At 43.4% G+C, this 21,818-nt stretch overlaps 1 protein-coding gene across 1 annotated transcript in view; it reads left to right on the top strand.

The window, feature by feature from the left end:
* Positions 1-21,818, top strand: part of LOC125305852 (voltage-dependent R-type calcium channel subunit alpha-1E-like) — a 62,181-nt gene that overhangs the window by 18,134 nt on the left and 22,229 nt on the right. The window contains 17 exon segments of the mRNA XM_048260880.1: positions 1,372-1,626; positions 3,648-3,753; positions 4,228-4,367; positions 11,233-11,336; positions 11,826-11,984; positions 13,207-13,397; positions 14,533-14,636; positions 14,891-15,006; positions 16,622-16,675; positions 17,793-17,873; positions 18,625-18,828; positions 19,121-19,233; positions 19,437-19,549; positions 19,727-19,858; positions 20,277-20,346; positions 21,118-21,235; positions 21,636-21,703. Of these exon segments, the coding sequence (XP_048116837.1) occupies positions 1,372-1,626; positions 3,648-3,753; positions 4,228-4,367; positions 11,233-11,336; positions 11,826-11,984; positions 13,207-13,397; positions 14,533-14,636; positions 14,891-15,006; positions 16,622-16,675; positions 17,793-17,873; positions 18,625-18,828; positions 19,121-19,233; positions 19,437-19,549; positions 19,727-19,858; positions 20,277-20,346; positions 21,118-21,235; positions 21,636-21,703 (2,128 nt within the window).

Raw genomic sequence — 21,818 nt, 5'->3', positions numbered from 1 at the left:
GACTTAAGAACTATTTCATGATCTATTTTAAATATGTAGGCCTATTATCGGCACAATGACCTGATTTCTAATATTCTTCACAGATGTACATCTCTGTTCAGCAGGAACCAGTTAGAATACACCAAGTGATGTGCATGTTGCCGCCTCTGCCAGTGATTGAAGACGATGCCAGTTATTACAGTGATACCTTTGGAAAACTAAAGTTTGTGTACGATTGTGCCATTCGTAAAACAATTGCCATCTGTCCTGGTTCTTTATTATTGTCATGACGATATGTGCTAGTCAAGGAATTAAGTTACTTAACTGGATCTATATTGCCAATTGCCTACTGAAGGCATTTGCGCAATAGTGCGCCTATATGAACACCTCTCTTTAGTCAAGATGTAGCCTAACCGTTTTAGTGGGCTGTTTTAATTAAATTTTATTATTATTATTAAATTTAGCTGAGAGGTTTACTATCTGTGGATTTTGGCATATATGATGCAAATGCTGTGGAGAAAAAAATGTCTGCACTGATGTATCCTTCACTGGTCCAAATGTATTGCCATGGTTACGTTTTTTTCATCACTCATCCTCTGGGGAAATGCTCTGCCGAGGTACGTGGGAGAAAGCAGAGGATAGGAGCAGGAGGTGACGGTGGCAACGCGCGAGTGTTCGAAGCCTGTATCACAAACGCACTAAGGCTGGCCGTGTACTGTTCACTATTTTTATCATCCCAGTTGTTTTTTTGTTTTTTTTAGATTTTTTAGTTTCTGTATTGTATGTTCGAGCGTAAAGCGTAGTAAATTATTTTTTTTATTTTGTAACTTACTGAAAAGTTTAGAAGAGGAGTCGCGTGGTAACTCGTCGAAAAAAAACTCGTCTAAAACGTCTTAGTCTATGTATTCGATTCTGTTAGAAGTGTAATATCTACGCTGTTAAATGGAGTTTTAAAACTACGTGTAGTTGAGGGCGCTGTCGCGAAAGAAATTATCTAGTGTAGGCTACTCCATACACGGGATGTTGGAAACTACAGTGTTGTGGGGGATTGTCTTTGAATCTTATGCAATAACACCGGTCCGGTGTTTCCCATGCATGAAAATGCAGCTGTCCGTTCAGCGTTGTTTCGCATTTTCACTAATGGAGCAATAGTTTGTATTTCTGACACTGTGTGGTTTGTACGACCGTTCTGCAATGAAGGACCTGAAGACGGATTACAATTATGAGGATTTCGTCGGACACATTTAGTTTTTCTAAAAAGTGGTCTACAGTCAGAATAGGAAACGCTGACTATGGATTAATATTATTCGTCTTTTGTTTTACCTGATGCTTGTCATTTAAGAAGCTTGAAGACTTTCCCCCCCTGATTTTTGTCCCCGTTTCATGTGGCAGAATGGCCCGTTTTGGGGAGGACGTACCCAATGTGATGGAGTCCGGAGAGAGTGCCACGGAGCCCGCAGCGGAAGGTCAGGGAGACGCAGAATCGACGGGCGAAATGAAACAAGCAAAAGCACAGCGGGCTCGCACTATGGCCCTTTACAACCCCACCCCAGTCAGACAGAACTGCTTCACTGTCAACAGGTCCCTTTTCATTTTTGCCGAGAACAACATCATCCGTAAATATGCAAGGCGGTTCATAGAGTGGCCATATCCTTTCATGATCAGATAGGATATCGACTTTCTGTTCTTTGTTGCCAGTTACCTATGTACAAATAAGTTATGTGGCGTTTGGTGTACTGTGATAATTGTGCGACAAAGTGAGCTAGACTATTACCGTTGAAGTCAGGTTTCAGCACCATGGACAGCGCAACTGTGTATATCGGCCATTACACGGCCATTTGCTCCAAAAGTTATTAATAGTTATTACAGCTCTTGAAATGTTCAGCCAAAACCTCGTCATTTCAAAACTATTATGACTTTCACAGTTTGTGAGCTGCAACTGTCATGGAATGCTGCACCAGGCTACACTAATGTTCATTAATGGTGTTACTCTGAATTTCTTATCTTATACTGATCTGGCTTTGTTTGTGTGTGTGTGTGTGTGTGTGTGTGTGTGTGTGTGTGTGTGGTCTGGGGGAGGTTTGAAAGCAAAGCAGCATAATGCAGTTTCTCTAAATCAAAGGTGTATGGTGAATAAGAATACACTGAAACATTTATTGATGTTTTGATTTATCATAGAATTAGAAAATCTCTGCTGGTTTCATCTGTGCCCCAGTCACAAGACAGATAACATGCAATCATAAGAGATGGACATTCAATTCACATTCATACATATATGATTCCATTTGTTATTATAATTGTTACTTCATCAGGCCTCTCTGAACAGAAAAAGTCGTTCCACAACAGCACTTTGTGTTGCGGTTTGTTTACGCGTCCTTGTACAGTTGAAGTTCTTGTCTATCATAGGCATTCTGCATGCCAGGCCTGTCAGGTGTGCAGAGACATCCCCGATCAGCGGTATCAGTGATTCATCATTGCAGTGGCTCATCGGGAGGAGGCTGAGAGGAAAGCAGCTTTTTCTGCATTGCAGAGCACATTCGGTCAATATTTAGAAATGGTCAAGTGAGCCATGTAGCCAAGTAACATGCCTTCCCTGTCAGTAGTTGGCCTGATGTATGCCACAGCTAAAACTGGGTCATGCTGTATTTTGGGTGTTTGACCAAATTGTCAGTACAATTCATGATGGAGATCTGTTTGTTCAGCAGAGTTAGCCCATGAGTATGGGATCCTTCATACCCATGACTGCTTTTTCATAGGGTCTCAGGTGGTGATTTTAAATGGTGACTTAGACTCATTACATCATGATTAGGTCTTCTAAGGCATAGGCTGGGCACAGTAAGTGTTTTACTATGTGTGCTACTCTGGCTCCTGGAGGCTCTCGGGTATGTTGTCTATGGGATGCTGCTCTGTGCAACTGCTGGTGATGGGTTTGCTGGTCAGGATGAAGTGGATTGGATGGGAGTCCTTTCAGCCCCAGCTATTTATAAACCACTCACAGCCTTGCCCATGTGGGCTTCTCAATATGAGTCACCCAGGTTCCCAGACGCCCCCTTTAAGCCCCCTTAGTGAGTTAATGACACAATTTTCAGCTGAAGACAAGAAATTAATAATAGAAGACAGAACAGTTTTGCCCCAAAGACACAGATATTCACACACAACCTATTAATGGTGTGTGTGTGGTGTGTGGCATGGTTTCTGATGTGTTGATCTGTTGTGACTCCAAGTGGAGATAAATAGGAATAAGGACTTCACTGTTCATTTGACATGATGTTGCTACACATTGGTGTAGGTGCCTTGAAAAGCGCTATATACGCAAATGCAATGTGTTGTTGTTGTTATTTGTTTAGAATTATTTATGTGTTGGAGTTACAGCATAACTGCCTCATACACTACATATACTTGAATCTGTTGGTTTTGGGAATTTGATTGTGTGTGTGTGTGTGTGTGTGTGTGTGTGTGTGTGTGTGTGTGTCTGTGTCTGTGTCTGTGTCTGTGTCTGTGTCTGTGTCTGTGTCTGTGTGTGTGTGTGTGTGTGTGTGTGTGTGTGTCTTTGTGTGTGTTTGTGTGCATATGTTTCAGTATGCACTAAGATTTATCTGACCTCAGTGACATTGTACCCATGACAAAAAAGGACAGTGCTTTACCTGCCTTAACTCCCTTGCCCTTACTCCATTTGAGTACATGATCCTTTCCACCATCATTGCAAACTGCATCGTGCTGGCCCTGGAACAACACCTTCCTGGGGAGGATAAGACACCGATGTCCAAACGACTGGTGAGAAAAACACATTTACAACACATGCAATAACAACAACTGCATGACTTATGGCAATTGCTAATTATCTCTTCCATGAACATTTAATATTGTGTCATAAGTCTCAGCAGTAAAATGTCTCATAATACAATATGGCATTGAAGGGCTGTAAGCTTGTGGCTCTCTACTGCCATTCTATGCCATTCCACTCTACTGCCTCTCTATCATAGGATTACAGAAGCCTGTATGGTAGTCTAAGCAAATCACCTGTTCAGTATTTCTCTGCCTGGGAAGAGGAGGACGAAGGTTCACACAGAACCACTAATTAAAGCCTCAACTCGACTCGCCTCATTCACTTATTCAGTGCTGTGTTGTATCTCATTAAAGGTCTATGTGTATTACCTCTGCTGTGTCACAAACATATGTGTCAGAAACATCCAGCCTCTGATACTGTACTGTACAGTCTTGAACTGGCTGTGTCCCTTCCTCCCACAGGAGAAAACAGAGCCATACTTCATTGGCATCTTCTGCTTTGAATTTGGGATCAAGCTGGTGGCCCTGGGCTTCGTGTTCCACAAGGGCTCCTACCTGAGGAACGGCTGGAATGTTATGGACTTCATTGTGGTGCTCAGCGGGTTAGTAGTGCCCTATCCCTTTTTACCCAGACTGAGTGTGTGTTGCCGAGATAGTCATGTGATCCATCAGTACACCATTCAAGAGCGCTAGAGGCCGTCCTGTATGGCTATAATTAGAAATTGTGAGGGAGGCCCCAGAGCTGTAATAAAAGGCTCCCAAAAGTGCATTGGAGGCTTTGAAATTGTAACACAGTGGTGTGCAGGATGGTTATATTCTGTACTGCCTTCTTCCAATTCTTGTTAGTAAAGGCTGTCGATATTCATTCCAATAAGGAGAGATATGATATTAGTGAAGGTTTCTAGACCATGGGTTAGTGTTTTGTGAAGTAATTACTGTTGACAATTTTATCATAAGCGTTTTGGCCATCCTCAGCAGTTTTTCTTGCTGCTAAAAGGTGCAATATGAGATTGTGATCCAATACACATTTAGAAAAAAAATCAGCAAACTGAAGCTTGTGGTCCTCAAGCTGTAGCTCTCAAATATCAAACATTAGGGAGAACTGAACAGTAGGGAGAACTTTACAGTGTGCCTGTGTGTGTGTGTGTGTGTGTGTGTGTGTGTGTGTGTGTGAGAGAGAGAGAGAGAGAGAGAGAGAGAGAGAGAGAGAGAGAGAGAGAGAGAGAGAGAGAGAGAGAGAGAGAGAGAGAGAGAGAGAGAGAGATAATGAATGATGTCAACTTCCTGCATTCCAAAGGAGATGTATGCCTCCATCATGCACTGTACAGTAGGTGTAGGGGCAGCAGATAGGTGGGTGGATAAGTGGATTGGCAGTCATGTCTAAAACCTGTTACTCACTGCCTCCATGGTCCCTCTGTGCATAAACAGCACATGTCATTCTGCTAATCCCATTAGAGAGGTAGAGAGGAAGAGCACATAACACACCATAACTAAGTTCTGGCCATTTACTGAGTCCTCTGACTTGGGCCGGGATGAAATGCTGTGTAGTCGGATTAAAAGATCTAAGTGCATATATGAGAGCAAATACAGTATGTTGTTTTTTATGTGGTGAATCACAGTGCCTTTGACACCCACAGATCTGAATCTTATATAAATGGGACAGTGTAGGAAAGTGTAGATATTCGAAAAAGATTCCCATTTTCACAAACCTGCTGTTTGAGTAGCTTTGCATGCCTATTGTCCTGAGGGGGCTGTATACTGTATGAGCTCATAACAAGTGAGTAAGAACAGTGTGGAAGGGAGTTCATATTTTATATACGTCTTTCTCCAGTTCAGTAAATTTCATAATTCAAGCAGAAGAGAGTAAAGAGGACCTCATCACTATTCAAGAGACACTTTGCATTTCCCTGTGGCAGGCCTCTCATCAAAATGTTGGTTGTACCTGGCACAGCAGAATTTGAATCGCTAATGTTTAGAACAGATGTCGAGGATTTAATTAAATATCCATAATGCCATTCAAAACTAAAGTTAGCAAATATGAAAAACTTTATTATTTCCATCACCTTAAAGTAGTGTGACAGTGAAGTAGAATAATAATGTGTGATTAGCCTAAATTAAGTGTAATCTTGAAACCTGTTAATATAGATACCATTTAGGCCTGCATTTCTTGTGTACACACAGACCTGTCGACGGTTACCGGTATGTTATTGTGGATATGAATGACACTGTCCAGTGAAGTTTTGTCAGGGGAGTCATCTGTCCAGAGTTACATACCAGGACTATTTTTATCTGGTCTCCTTCACACGTCATCTGTCTTTAAGGGTCAAGAGGACATCATATGTAATCACTCTTACTAATAGGCTGTATCTGGATGTACCTCTTCACTTTCAAATGTCCTTGTGGACCTGTACATCATGGCTCTTCTGTAAAACAATAATGGCATGTTACAGCATAAAGACACATTTAGCTACAGGAAGGTTCAATTCAGGTTCAATGCATCAATTCAGAAGGATAATCATAATGATCAAGTAACATGAAATATATTTATTCATGCATCACCCATAATATCAACCTACTCTAAGAGCAAGCCTGTTGACCCAAACAATCTCATCACTTATACTAAGTCACATATAAGTCAAAATCCATTCCTTGCATCTCTGGAGTCCTCAGAAGGCCAGATTGTATAGCATTTGTGTTCTATCTGTATCAAATTGCATACGTGGGGGTTGCAGTGTTGCACATGTTCTTTATGGGAGGTGTAAAGCTTGGCTGAAAAACTGTGTCATCTTGCTTGATGACCAGCCTGACAGGCCTGTTTATGGGTCAGTGTGGAAAAGGTCATTTGTGATACATTCAAGCACAGTTAGCAGATATTTCCATTATGCGTAATTGACTACAGTTTTGGAGTGAGGTGTTTCAGCACATTTGATGCCCCTATGTTCAGAAGGACATTCAGTAAATGGGAGGCTATCCATCATATCACTCCTCATAAAGACTGCATACAGTCATACAGTAAACATCTCCTGAGAGGGAAAGCAAATATTTCATAGAGCCTGGATGACATATGATATACAAAGATATATCTGGAGCTTAACCCATTTTCCCCCCTCACATATCTGACACACTTTCACTTTAAAACACACATGTTCGACCTCGTCCAACAGAGAGAAAGTAAGTCAGACTTAAAAGAAAACTACACATGTGTCACTATGCCCCGCAAGGAATCCAAACAAGGCCAGTGGGCCAGAGCTTGCGGCGTTCATTTCATCAGAAATTAATGAATCGCTGGTGCAGGCTCCTCAGAGACGGAGTGTTCAATTAAAATCTTTTCCTCTCCCTAATCTTGGGAGTGTGTGTGTGTGTGTGTGTGTGTGTGTGTGTGTGTGAGTGTGTGGTACATGACACCTTAAAAGACAATTCAACACGTAGTTCTTTTATATTGGCTGTTATGGTGTGGTGAGTTGGCTCCCAGTGACCTTGCTAGGGACTTACAGTGGCAGCACAACTACCCACATCCTTTACTCATTTCCTACAGAGGCTCTGCGACTAGAGGTGCTGTGTCTGAATACTGTATGTTGTAGGGACTCCAGTCTGCAGTGGCATGGAGGATTGCTCTGACCTAGTGTGTCTAGTGTTCTTTGTTAGCGATTAGCTAAATGGCTGAATAGCTGCTCTTTAGCCACGATGAATAATTGATACAGTGGGTGGATGAGTGATTCATTAGCCATCTGGTATCAAGACAGCAGCTTCAGAGCAAGATTATGTTCGGTTAAATCATTATGTTTTGTGTGTGTGTGTGTGTGTGTGTGTGCGTTTGCTTGTCTTAGTGTGGTGTTCATACATATGTGTTTTTAACTTTCTCTGTTTTTAGCTGTCTGCTTGTTTACATGATGTTTGTGTCTCACAAATAGTGTTGTCTACCAGTTCCAGCCAGTTGTTTTGTCAGTCTTCACTTGCCTCATTGTCCTACGTTGATGTTTATACAACCAAGTGGAAGTATCAGTGAGATTTTTCCACCTAGAAACCACCTATTTTCTACTTAGAAACAGATGGGATTTTGGAGGTACCTTGACGTGTCACTGGGGTATGTTCTTGGCTTTATACAATAGACATACCAACAGCATGTACCTAGACCTGTGGAGACCGTAGTCACATCATTTGTGTAAGATGTTCAATTCACTGCAAGTGGCTCTGGATAAGATTATCTGCTAGATGACAAACAATGTAATGTTATGCTAATGGGACTGGACACCCAGAACACTCAGGGATATTGCTCATCCTACACAGAGGAACTCATTTAATGTGATTTCACTGGTTAGCATGACATTCGACAAGGGGAGATATTGTCCAAATAAACCTGTTGGGTTTGTAGAAAAAATCTCTTTTATTTATACAACAGCCGCACAATGAAATGATCCAGCAGCATGGCACGTTGGTGTACAATTCATTTGGACTACAAGGCGGTTTCTGGCATGCAGAGGAGATTACTCTACTAGCCTGTCGTTACACACATGGAGAGGTCCTGTCTCCCACCTAAATCTCTTAAACGAGGGGGGCAAGCTTTGTTCCTGGTCCTCTGAGAGTAATCCGCAAGCAAATATGGATGCAGCTATTTATTCAGTGACTAATAATGGAATAGGTGCCTCCCATGTTTCGAATTCCCGGGCGTCCTTGCTGTCAGCGGAAAAAGAAATGAATGAGACACAAGCTCCCCTTCTCGTCAAGGAGGATGTAATTGCCCTACAAAAAGTTCGAGGCATGATTGGCAGGCAGGTAGTTTTCACCACCAGATACCTGCATGTGCATGAACTAGACTAGAGCAGTTCTGTCTTTCATAAGGTGTATGACTGTACATCTCCTAAAGTATAATCAACAGTTAAGTGACTAATTATAATCACGACTGTTGCCTCTGATGTGTCAAGATAGTATTGGGCCAATGCTGGGGTTTTGTATTAGGTCGGTGAGTTGAATTAAAAACGCTTCATATTAGAGTTGGCCGTCTACACGGGTTCTCCTCTATAGTTTTCAGTGTTGACTTGATGTAAAATGTAGTCATGATAAAGAGAAGCCGGGCAGATCTCTCTTTAGTCGGCATTCCTCCAGCGCTTCTGTCTATCAGTACCACAGCGTCTCTCTCTCTCTCTCTCTTTGTGTGTGTGTGGGAGGATGTGTGTGGGAGAGTATTGTTCATGCCATGAATCCAGCCACTTAAAAGTCAGGCCCGTGGAACACAGTGCTACAATTTGCTCCACAAGAATGGAGCTTGGTCAGTGAACAGTGCTAGTTGTTCGTAAAAGTCTGGGAAATCTCTTTCTCCCCCTCCTCTCGAACAATACGCACATATGACACACATAGACACAAGAACACTTGCACATGCTCATTCAAACTTGCAAACATATACACACTTAGCACCTTTCTCACCCACTGCCTTGCCTTCTCTCTCTTTTGTGGCCTTCTCTCTCTTTTGTGGCCTTCTCTCTCTTTTGTGGCCTTCTCTCTCTTTTGTGGCCTTCTCTCTCTTTTGTGGCCTTCTCTCTCTTTTGTGGCCTTCTCTCTCTTTTTCTTCTCTCTCTTTCCCTCTCCCTTTTCCTCTGGTCTTTGCTCCTATGAGGGTGTGTGTGCGCGTGTGTGTGTGTGCACGTGCACGTGCGCGTGTGTGTGTATGTGTGTGTGTGTGTGTGTGTGTGTGTGTGTGTGTGTGTGTGTGTGTGTGTGTGTGTGTGTGTGTGTGTGTGTGTGCATGTGTGTGTGTGTGCGTGTGTGTGTGTGCATCTGTGTGTGCCTGTGCGCGGTTGTCTTGCGTGGGCTGGCTCTCGAGCTCCTGCCATTTGCTTTCTGCCTGCACGCCCACCAGCCCTCCCAGCCCAAGGGCACATTGACTCCGCTCGAGGCAGCACGGCTCCGCAGCAGCGAGGCCACTCCATTCCATTCCAGAGGCCACTCCATTCCATTCCAGAGGCCACTCCATTCCATTCCAGAAGCCACAGTCACGTGGCGGCACCTCAGCGCAAAAACAAACACATCGTTAAATGCATGTGAAATCAGTCGGCACTCATGATGGTTATCTTGGTTGTTTTCATACAGTTGGTGTGTGGGTTTGTTTATGTGTAATATTACTCTGTCATGACTAAAAAGATGTCTATTGTACTTTACTATCTATTAGTGCTGTGGATTATTTGAGTCACTGAATTTGTTGATCATGGTTTCAACTGATGTTTTGTTTTCTTACATAAAGAAATGCTATACAGGACATTTTAAGTATAAGTATAAGTATATATACTTTTTTGATCCTGTGAGGGAAATTTGGTCTCTGCATTTAACCCAATCGGTGAATTAGTGAAACACAAACAGCACACAGTGTACACACAGTGAGGTGAAGCACACACACTAATCCCGGCGCAGTGAGCTGCCTGCTTCAACGGGCCCATTTCGAGGGGGAGCAGTGAGGGGTTAGGTGCCTTGCTCAAGGGCACTTCAGCCGCGGCCCACTGGTCGGGGCTCGAACCGGCAACCCTCCGGTTACAAGTCCAGAGTGCTAACCAGTGGGCCACGGCTGAAGTGCCCCACTTTGAAGGACATCATGCAGTCATACTTAAAGTGTAAACTGACCCATAGTCCTGTTGTTCAAGCTCATCACATGCAGCCCATAGAAAAAAGACTGAGACAATTTGGGACAACATGGGCCAAGTTATGGACAGGCAGCTTAAAGCAGACCCATGGGCCAAGTTATGGACAGGCAGCTTAAAGAAGACCCATGGGCCAAGTTATGGACAGGCAGCTTAAAGCAGACCCATGGGCCAAGTTATGGACAGGCAGCTTAAAGAAGATCCATGGGCCAAGTTATGGACAGGCAGCTTAAAGAAGACCCATGGGGCAAGTTATGGACAGGCAGCTTAAAGCAGACCCATGGGGCAAGTTATGGACAGGCAGCTTAAAGCAGACCCATGGGCCAAGTTATGGACAGGCAGCTTAAAGCAGACCCATGGGCCAAGTTATGGACAGGCAGCTTAAAGAAGACCCATGGGGCAGTGGGGAGTTACTTTCAGTTTCAGTTTTGATGCCCCCATGGGTCTGCTTTAAGCTGCCTGTCCATAACTTGGCGTACGTTGTCCCAAATTATCTGATTCTTTTTCTGATGGGCTGCATGTGGTGAGCTTATACAACAGGGCTATGGATCAATTTACACTGAACTTACACTTTAATATAAGTAACATGTCTTCTGGCAATGTCAATATCAAGATGTAGCCAAAAGCAAGTAATGTGTACATCAATGTTGTAGCTGACTGGTGGTATATAAAATTAATATAAACTGGATATCTTGGGATGGTGTGTGTGTGTTTGTGTGTGTGTTTTTTGTGTGTGTGTGTGTGTGTATGTTTGTGTGTGTGTGTGTGTGTTTTTGTGTGTGTGTGTGTGTGTGTGTGTGTGTGTGTGTGTGTGTGTGTGTGTGTGTGTGTGTGTGTGCAGGATCTTGGCCACAGCAGGGGCTCACATGAACATCCCAGTGGACCTGCGAACGCTAAGGGCAGTACGGGTGCTGAGGCCTCTCAAACTGGTCTCTGGGATCCCCAGTGAGTGAGCTGCCATTCAAGCCAACAGGAGAAGGCTCTTATATGTGTCAGATTTGCAGTGACAGTCATTTGTCAATATCTTAAAACACTGTTCAGAAAAGTACACACTATATGTAGTTGTTTTGACCACCCCACACACAGACTTTTACTTTGCATTACTTTAGAGAGAGTTGGCTTCTTAAATGGGGGGTCACTGATCCAGTTCACACCATGCTTGCAGTTGATGTTTGTGAGAGTCAATGTAACTCTGTTATTATCCTACAGTTTTGATTAAAAACAACATACCTTTAAGCACTGAAAATTGCTCTCAAATTTCTAATCCAGCTGATATTGATTGGTCATGTGTTTGTGTGTCAGTGGATTTAGCACTACATGGGATGTTGTGTATTGATAGTTCTAGCACTGATAGTGATTGGAACCAAACTGTCATGTTGCGTCAGTGGTGCTTCTTGTTGCCTTGTCCCTCACCTCTTTGCCTCCCCACTCTAGGCCTGCAGATCGTCCTGAAGTCCATCATCAAGGCCATGGTGCCACTGCTGCAGATCGGCTTGCTGCTCTTCTTCGCCATCCTCATGTTCGCCATCATCGGCCTGGAGTTCTATAGCGGCAAGCTGCATCACACCTGCCTGCCAGTTCCCGACATCCTCGGTGAGCAAGCCTCCTTTGTTTACTAGCAGCACGCTCATGTAAACAAAAACAAAAAGGCCTGTAATATCGCTATTGGTGCACTCGACAGATCTGTCCAAACATCCTCCTACGCTGCCCCCACCACTGTCATTTAGTATGGGACAACAACATGGGCACCAGTCAAAGCAACAATTAGAACAACTAGCTGCTTTGCTTTGAGTTAAATGCCCGGCCACATTCTTGCCGGCTGTTAGATGACTTGTCAAAACGCAAAGGCGGCAATAAGGTGCAGTTGGTTGCAGTTAGTTAATGTATGTGGACAGTAAGGTGCAGTTAGTTACTGTAAGTAACTGACTTGTTATGAACAGGAATAGCTGCTCACCAGAGCATAAGACTGTAAGCTGTAAATTGTAAGCTGTAGGCTGTAAGTTTGTATGTTTAAGACAGCAGAGGAAAAGATATCTAAGAAAGAAATGGCTGTAACTATCTATCTATCTATCTATCTATCTATCTATCTATCTATCTATCTATCTATCTATCTATCTATCTATCTATCTATCTATCTATCTATCTATCTATCTATCTATCTATCTATCTATCTATCTATCTATCTATCTATCTATCTATCTATCTATCTATCTATCTATCTATCTATCTATCTATCTATCAAGAGAGTTCATGTCATGGAACTGTGCCATTATCAGCTTATCAGCTGAAAGAATGTAAGTGAAGGATGCCCTTTTGATGTTAACTCGTTCCTTTTGGATCTCTTCCTGTTGAAATAAAACCCAAAATATCAATGCTAAATAGTGATAGGTCACAGGACATTCACTGTATTCACATGTGGGCTCAAGGCGTTTCTGGAATCAGGGCTGTTAGTAGGTAGCTTGTTATGGTTAAGAGGGATTGTTGTAGACTCCATGTGTTAGCACTTAGTAAGTGTAAGCAAAGCAATCCAATAGAAACCTCTGTGCCTACATAATATTATTTTCCTTCTTCAATACTGCCTGTAGAGCTATAGCAACTGTTATCATTGTTTTTAGGCTCTCTGCTCACAACAAAAGAGCTGAAACTCATTTCAGGCCACAGCAAGAATAATTGGCCCCACTTTGGATTCCCAAACCCCATGTGTGTGTGTATGTGTTCCTCTCCTCTTTAACCACCTCCGCTACTGCTCTCTCTCTCTCTCTCTCTCTCTCTCTCTCTCTCTCTCTCTCTCTCTCTCTCTCTCTCTCTCTCTCAGAAAATGAGACAGTGGACTCGTCAGAGGTGGATTTCGCCTGTGGGGTGAGGAACTGTCCTGATAAGTACGACTGCACGGGCTCATGGATCGGCCCCAATGATGGCATCACGCAGTTCGACAACATCCTGTTTGCCGTGCTCACCGTGTTCCAGTGCATCACAATGGAGGGCTGGACGGCTGTCCTCTACAATGTGAGTCACCATGCCAGTGGCCCTCCATGTTTCCTAACCCCCCCTCCCAAGCCCTTAGTGCCTGAAGAGGAGACTGTATTGTGTAAATGATACAGCTGCTGGAAAAAAGGAAAAATGATGTGAAATGCGAACATCTATATTAGACAGTGTACAAGTGCAGGAAAGAGTGTAAGTAAGACATCTTTTAATATGTGCATATCTACATTACTGGCACGCAAGATGATTTTTTTCCTAATAGTAGCACAGAAGAATGGCAACTAAAGAAATCTGAAATCAGACAAAGATTGCCCAAGCACTGGCCTGCTCTGCTGCAGCGTATTGACCGACGCTTGCCAGCTTGTATTTTGGGAGCTCTGAAGTTGGGAGTCAGTGGCTGGCCACCGCGTCCCTCTTGTGTGTGTGCTCCAGATAGGCTGGTTGCAGTGGAGGAGTATTTTTGGTCTGCTTTCTCCAGGCATGTTTCATGTGTCCTCTTGCCTCTTGATGTAGCACACAAACCTGAAGGAAAAGAATGTCTCTCTAGTCAAATGGAAGCAGGCAATTCAGCATAAACATATCTATGTGTACTTTTAAAGCCTTGCTTAAGGGCCAAGAACGATAACTATAAAGATAACTATAAACAAATATCGTATTGTTAATATGAATGACGACATTCACACAAACTATAACGATATGAAGAACAATACCGTTGGGGATCACTTTCAGAGCCATTTTTAGAACGATAAAAAGCTAGCAGCCAATCAGAATCCATCAAACTTTAGCCATCACATTCATTAACACAAGGAGAGACTTTGCTTATCGTTGGTCAGTGTGAACGCTTTTATCGTTATAGTTATAGTTATCGTTCTTTATCTAGTCTGTTGAGTTACTTAGGGAAAGGTGATTGTGATCTGTAGTCAAGTAATTGTCATGACATTATAAGAAACACCATTCAAAGACTAGATAAAGTGTATTATCTGTGTTATGTTTTACTTCATCTCCAGGCTTACTAAAATAGTATCTGTCTTTAGTCTTTTGTCATGTGTTGTCATACAGGAATGCATGCTGTGCTATATAGAAAATGAACCCTGAAACAATATACCCATATGCTTTGTTCATTATTCATTTATTTATATCTATTCCTTTTTCCTTCCAGACCAATGATGCGTTGGGCAGTTCCTGGAACTGGATGTACTTCATCCCACTCATCATCATCGGTTCCTTCTTTGTGCTGAACCTGGTGCTGGGAGTCCTGTCTGGGTAAGTGGCCTTGTCCGCACTGCGAAATTTAGAAAGGGCGAAGGCCCCAGTGTGCAATTGTTCTGTCCCAGAGCCAGACTAAAAACCTCCACCCTCTGCATATTACACATAACTATTTTAACATGGGTGTCATGATTTTAACCAACAGGGGAATCACACATACAAAACTCCAGTCATTCTGTGTCTCTGTGACTGTCCTCTGGCGACTGTGTGTGTGTCTGTGGTCATCTCTGAGACCTGCTCTGTGCCTGTAGGGAGTTTGCTAAAGAGAGGGAGCGGGTGGAGAATCGGAGGGCCTTCATGAAGCTGCGCCGCCAGCAGCAGGTGGAGCGAGAACTCAATGGCTACCGTGCCTGGATCGACCGAGCAGGTATGGCAACCGTGCAGCTCTATTTCTGACCGACACTGATGTGTCACAACATACTGGCCTAAAGGTGGCCTTCAGAATGAAATAATCCTGTATGTTTGTTAGTGAGATGGATGTACTGTATTTGAGGCTGAGGCTCTGGATATCACACTATGTATGAGTAGTCAGACAAAGATTAGATCTCTATGTTTTGGTATTGGCAGCCAAGTGCTTTAAAATATAAACCTTAATGGGGAAAAAATTGTGAAGGAACAGATTGTTATGGATATTGTGGTGGAGGAGAGGTCTCCACTGCAGTGCCTTTGAAGATGCTGATGATACTGTTTAATATTACGACAGTCAGCCAGTGTACAAGACTAAGATTCACTGGTTGGCGTACTTGACACATTCCCCTTTTCTGCTTCAGAACCTGCCAAGTCTCCAGTGAATGCCACCCCCAATACACAAACACACACACACACACACACACACACACACACACATACATACATACATATATACATATTGTGTACACACACACACACACACACACACACACACACACATATACACACACACACACACACACACACACAGAAGGTTGCACTTATGCGCACAGTGCATGCACACACACACACACACACACACACACACACACACACTTAGAGCGTTCAGGTGAACGGTTGGATGTACAGTAGAGCAGCTTTGTGAAGTTGCAACCCCACATGGCAAGATCTCTCTCTCTCTCTCTCTCTCTCTCTCTCTGACTCCCACACAGCTCAGGGTCAAGGAGAAGGTGAGCTGACTCACCAGCCAAAAAGGTTGTGTTTGCAGAAAGAGTGGAAAGAGAGAAAGAGGCAATATGCAATTGTGAGGGAGTGCACAACACAGTTATGCAGTCATGCATACGCCACACAAGCCCTTAGCTCCAGAGCGACACACGCTCATGATTTGGCATAATTAGGCTCTGTGTTTACGGCTAGGTTCTCACAAACCCAACTTAATAGCTGTACAGTAGTTATGGAGAAAGGGATTTCCGCTATTCCATGTACAGTGTGTGATTATGTAATTGTACCAACATGGCTGACCTGAGCCTACCCATCAGGTCACTGATGCCACTGCCTTGAGGTAGGTATGGAGTTGTTTCTCTGTTTTACCTCATGTAACTGAAAAGCCACTGACTTGTGACACTGAAGTCTCAATGTCTCAATGTGCCACAAGTTTCTACAAGAACTCGGAATACGTAATTGTTACCTTTTAATCGTATAAAATGTTAGCATATTTTTAGACAGAACTGTTCTCTTTTCATAGGGCAGCCTATGCTCATAATTTTAATTCTTCAGTATGGTTTCTATTATAACTGAAGGGGAAATGTCATGCTGCTATTTAACTACAGTATTAAGACAGGTTAACATTTTCTCTCAAATAAAATTAGGTGCTTAAACACCTTGCTTGATCTGAAAGCATAACGCATGTGTTGTGTGGACCTGGATTGACCTAGACCATAGTGTGCTATGAAGGGAGAACAGATACCCTGATGGGTATTTGGAATATCCAGAGTGTTTATCTGCATGCTTCAACAAGTGGAAACTGGCTGCATAGTGTCTTTAATGATGCAGTTCTCCTCCTTTGTGTTCAGAGGAGGTGATGCTCGCTGAGGAGAATAAGAACTCTGGGAGATCAGCTTTAGACGGTATGATTTGATCCTCCCCGTGGTGACCTAACACAAACAGGCCACACTCCACCTTTCCATTGACCTCTCTTCATTCTGATGTTGTCATGCCTGTTTTTTCCCCTGTCTGCTCTGCATTATTGTACACACACAGTGAGAGGGAACTACAGCATACCATTCTAACTGACCTCCATTAAAGGAGCTGGCAGAGAATTCAAAATGGCAGCCAGGGGCCATCATGTGCTTCAGAGGATAAGGGGATGACAAGCATGTTCACCCTGCTTGCTGAGTACATCCATCATCATTGCCATGGTAACTGTGAAGTGAAGAGTTTTTTTCTCTCTGTATGACCACTTGTGTATCGTCTTGTAGCTGTTAGTCCAAGTCTTTTGATTTGGTCGTCTGTTTGATTTCTTCTCTTCTCTTTTTGTGTGGGTTTTTCATTTGTTTGGCGAAGCATCAGCACTCCACCCTTACACAGTGGACAGAGCAAGCCTGTTCACTGGAATCTAACCACCAAGTGCCATTCTGTTGTACTTCTGATGTTTTCTGATGGTAATCCATTAATGACAATGTACTCCATTGTACACCCACATAGATAGCCATTTTGAACGTTTTACTACTTCATGTCTATTTGTACCACTACATGTCTATTTGTTGAATGTACGGAGAGTTTAACACCTACCGAAGTCAAATTCCTTAAAAATGTAAGTATACTTGGCCAATAAAACTAATTCTGATGCCAGACGCAGCCTTCAGAGCTCACTTAACTGTTTAATCAGTACATACACAAGCCAGTCTAGCCATCAGACTCTTCTGGGGGGAATGGGACTCAGCCAGAATGTACAGTGCATGTGTGTGTAATGACTGAACTCTCCCAGCAGAATGTACAGTGCATGTGTGTGCAATGACTCAACTCTCCCAGCAGACTGCTGGGTCAGTTTTAATGGGATTGGAAGAGCTAAAGTAAATTGGCCTGCCTCTCCTTCTGTGAGGTAATGAATTCAGAGGTTTAATCCACGTTAATTTACACTCTGAACCCTTTGTCTCAGCACAGGGAAGCTAGCGGGTATACCAGGGGAAAAGCTCACTTTCCAGATTGTGGTTTTACACTGTATCCCTTTGTATTTGCTTTCAGTCCTTAAACGAGCCACCAGTAAGAAAAATGCGAGGCGTCGGGGACCTGGAGAAGATAAATACTCGGAGATCTCTACTGTGGGTCAGTAATGAGCACCAGTGTCATTCTCATTTTAACACCTTGTTAATACAAACACAGCCACATCTGTTCACAGTGCATTTCAACCTTTTATCAGGCAATGTTTTCATCGCTAGCAAATTGCCCTTGAATTAGCAGGATATTTGAAGTCTCTGACTTTGAGCTATCAGATCTTTGCAGAAGTCTTGTTAAATAAAATTGAAGTGATGCTGAGGCATTCATCATTTCTCATAGCCAAGCTGGGCAGCCTATGGTAGGAAATCTGAACAGCACAAAGCAGCTTTTGCTGGCCATATGTCAAGCAACTAACAGTCAAGTGTCAAATGCTTAGCCTCAGTGAATAATTTGCATGTGAAGAAAAACACTAATCAGAGAAGCTGGGAAATATGGTGTGACTTTACAGCAAAATGACTTTTTTTTTATTCAAGACTGATGAGCACTTATGGATCTCAGAAGGATCTCATTTACATTTGTCAGTTTGTATTTTTATTTATTCAGTTACACTGTACAATATTCACTGCTGCAGAGGAGTCTTAAGCTTTGGACATTCCGTGCCTTGTTCTTATGTGCTTTTTTGAGCGTGCAGCTATGAACATTTCTTTGAACATGCACACATAACACCCACTTTCACAGTAGTTTCACTCACACAATACCAATCTCCTGTACTGGGCATAAATGCTTCCCAAGGCTGCACACAAAATTCCAGAAGTGACTCGTAATCATCAGGACCGTCTCCCTCTCACCTGCCTCTTAGGTGGGCCCTGCGTCCCTGGTGGGCATCCGCCTTGGCCTTGGACCCGGCAGCGTACATGGTGAGGGGGCATGCTGCGCATCTCCATCCGCCGCATGGTGAAGACAGACTCCTTCTACTGGGTGGTGCTCAGCCTGGTGGCCCTCAACACCATCTGCGTGGCCATCGTCCACCACAACCAGCCCGACTGGCTCACCATTTTCCTGTGTGAGTCTGACGTTTCTGTGCGGGAGGGGGAGCAGGGAGTTAGGATTTAGAGGGTTCCCTTTAGCCAGTTAGCTCTAGTTATTTGTTGCCAGTAGCTGGCTATCCTGGATGGACAAGACAGCCTTCGGCTTCCTTCAGTCACGTGCCTTACTCTTCTGTATTGGTGTAGTGCATGGGTGCTACAACATGGCTATAAAGTACAAGTATCTGTTGTAGCTTATGAGCCTTGTAGATGGCTGTGTTTATTGAAGGTCTTGTGCACTGAAGACAGTTCTGTGTGCTGCACTTACAGACTATGCAGAGTTTGTGTTCCTGGGCTTGTTTCTCGCTGAGATGTTCCTGAAGATGTATGGCCTGGGGTTCCGCCTGTATTTCCACTCGTCCTTCAACTGTTTTGACTGTGGGGTAAGTAACATACTAATGGTGACGGAAATCACAACAACACTCCCTGTAAAGTGTTTTATGATATGAGGGTCCTCTATTAATAGGATATCCTGATAATTCTTCTGTCATACAGAGTTCTAGTCAGATGCAAACAGCATCATACCCAGGATATTCAGGCTAATCTGTGTCAGAGTTGGCAATATTAACTGTTGTTGCTTGTGCAGGTGATTGTTGGCAGCATCTTTGAGGTAGTGTGGGGATTCTTTCGGCCAGGCGTGTCCTTCGGAATCAGCGTTCTCAGGGCACTTCGACTCCTGAGGATCTTTAAAATAACCAAGTGAGTGCACTTCGTAATCATTTCAAAGTGGAGTTAAAGGACTGCAGAATTGTACAAACCGATAACATTTTAAAATCTTCTCACACACATCTCAATGAACCCTCAGAGAAAACATTGTTTATGACTTTATCCATTAAAAGGCATGTTGCTTTTGCTTTGTGTTTTTTGTGTGCTCAGGTACTGGGCATCCCTCAGGAACCTAGTGGTATCTCTCATGAGCTCCATGAAGTCCATAATCAGCCTCCTCTTCCTCCTCTTCCTCTTCATCGTGGTGTTTGCTCTTCTGGGCATGCAGCTCTTCGGTGGCAGGTGTGTTCAAATCATTGCCCAGATTTTTTTTCATGAAGTTGTTGTCTATGAAATAGATATAGCATTTTACTGTTGCACATTAGAATACATTATACTGTATAACTCAAGAAGATTGTAAGCAATGTTTCACTAAACTGCAGTGCATGTACAGCCAATTATAAATGCCATTTTCAATTTACTGGTAATGCATTCTGCCAAATGCATTTCATACTGTGTAATTGCTAGTATGTATTGTCTTAGGGAGATGCACAAGCCAGCCAACAAAGAATATGAGTAACCGTGCAGGTGTATGAAGCACATTTCTCCCCTGTGGAAGACACACACACACACACACACACACACACACACACACACACACACACACACACACATACCTTTAGTGGTGTGTGTCTTTCATCACTGTCCTCCCTCCCTGCAGGTTCATCTTTGAAGATTACACTCCCACCAACTTTGACACATTTCCGGCGGCCATCATGACTGTGTTTCAGGTCTGGCACCCCTAATCCTCTTCAGAGCCTCTTGTCTGTGACGCGGTGCACTCTGGGGTGGGAAGCGCATAATGCCCCTGGCGAGGATCGAGTAAAAACAGCTCCACCCACCCACTCCCTCTCTTCATCCTGAGTCAAATACAAATTATGCAAAATATTCCTAACCATGATAAATGACTCAACCTCCTCAGTATATTATCTTTACTGAATCTTTCTCTGCCAGTGTAGTCATGTCTAATTATACACATTAATTTAGCATACCTTTTAGTCTGTCTGAATTAGTTATTGTGCGGTCTACTGAAGCAGTTGGATATCCTCAGCATTTGATATCTTGAGAAATAATAAAAGCACAGTGCCTATTAATGGCTGCGAAGTGAAGGAAGCAGCACATTCCATTACATGAATGAGGTCGTAGAGTCAAATTTAATTTGTTAGGCTGACATGGATTGGACCTTAACGTCTTTTGTGTGTCTGAAGGAGTGTGTGACCTTTCTTGTGTCTTTGTTGTAAACCTGTTTGTGTGTGTGTGTGTGTGTGTGTGTGTGTGTGTGTGTGTGTGTGTGTGTGTGTGTGTGTGTGTTTGTGTGTCTGCGCGCGCATTTGTGTGGCTATATGTTTGTTATGTGTGTATATGTGTGTCCCCCCGCATGTCAGCCTATGTGTGTTTGTGTTTAAATAGAAACTGAAGCAACATTTAAACAACTCCTCCAGTGTGCGTCGGTGTGTGTGTTTACTGTACGTCACGTCTTCTGTTTACTTGCAATGCCACAGATCCTAACCGGGGAGGACTGGAACGAGGTGATGTACAACGGCATCCGCTCCCAGGGAGGTGTGCAGTACGGCATGTGGTCCTCCATCTACTTCATCGTCCTCACTCTGTTTGGGAACTGTATCCTCCGCCCTCCCCTCTCCACCCCTCCGTGTCCGATGGGGCCACACCGCACTCAGTGGAATGTCTAATTACATATAGAGCACCGGACCATTAGGTCAATGGGAAACCCACTTTAATTAAGTGTGTACAGTGTTGATTAAGGCACATCTCTGAATCACTTGTTCTCCATGTGGTAAGATGGTTGCTTTTCATCTACAGCATAGTGGAAATTGGCCAGGGACAGGGCCATGCTATTCACTTTAGCAGAGTGTGTTGCTCGGTATTTGAATAACTGCTGTATGTCAGGTAAAGAACATTTGCTATTCTTACATTTACAATAGTTTATTTGCCACATAGCAATTGTTTTTGCCATTGCCAGAACCAGATTTTTTATATGCCTTGACTGCACTTTGAATAGACACACTGCTAAATGTCTTCTTGGCCATCGCTGTGGACAATCTGGCCAATGCTCAAGAACTAACAAAGGTTTGAAAGGCCTTGTTATACCTTGTTATGTAGTGTGCAGATGTGCTGCAAGTCCAGCAATAGAGGCCCTCTGCTCTGTTGCACTGTAAGCATCCGCAAACCGGATTTGATCTTC

The sequence above is a fragment of the Alosa alosa genome, chromosome 1 (genome assembly GCF_017589495.1).
Source record: "Alosa alosa isolate M-15738 ecotype Scorff River chromosome 1, AALO_Geno_1.1, whole genome shotgun sequence".
Classification (NCBI taxonomy): domain Eukaryota; kingdom Metazoa; phylum Chordata; class Actinopteri; order Clupeiformes; family Clupeidae; genus Alosa; species Alosa alosa.
The sequence above is the reverse complement of the archived record's forward strand: the minus strand, read 5'-3'. Positions and strand labels throughout refer to the sequence as shown.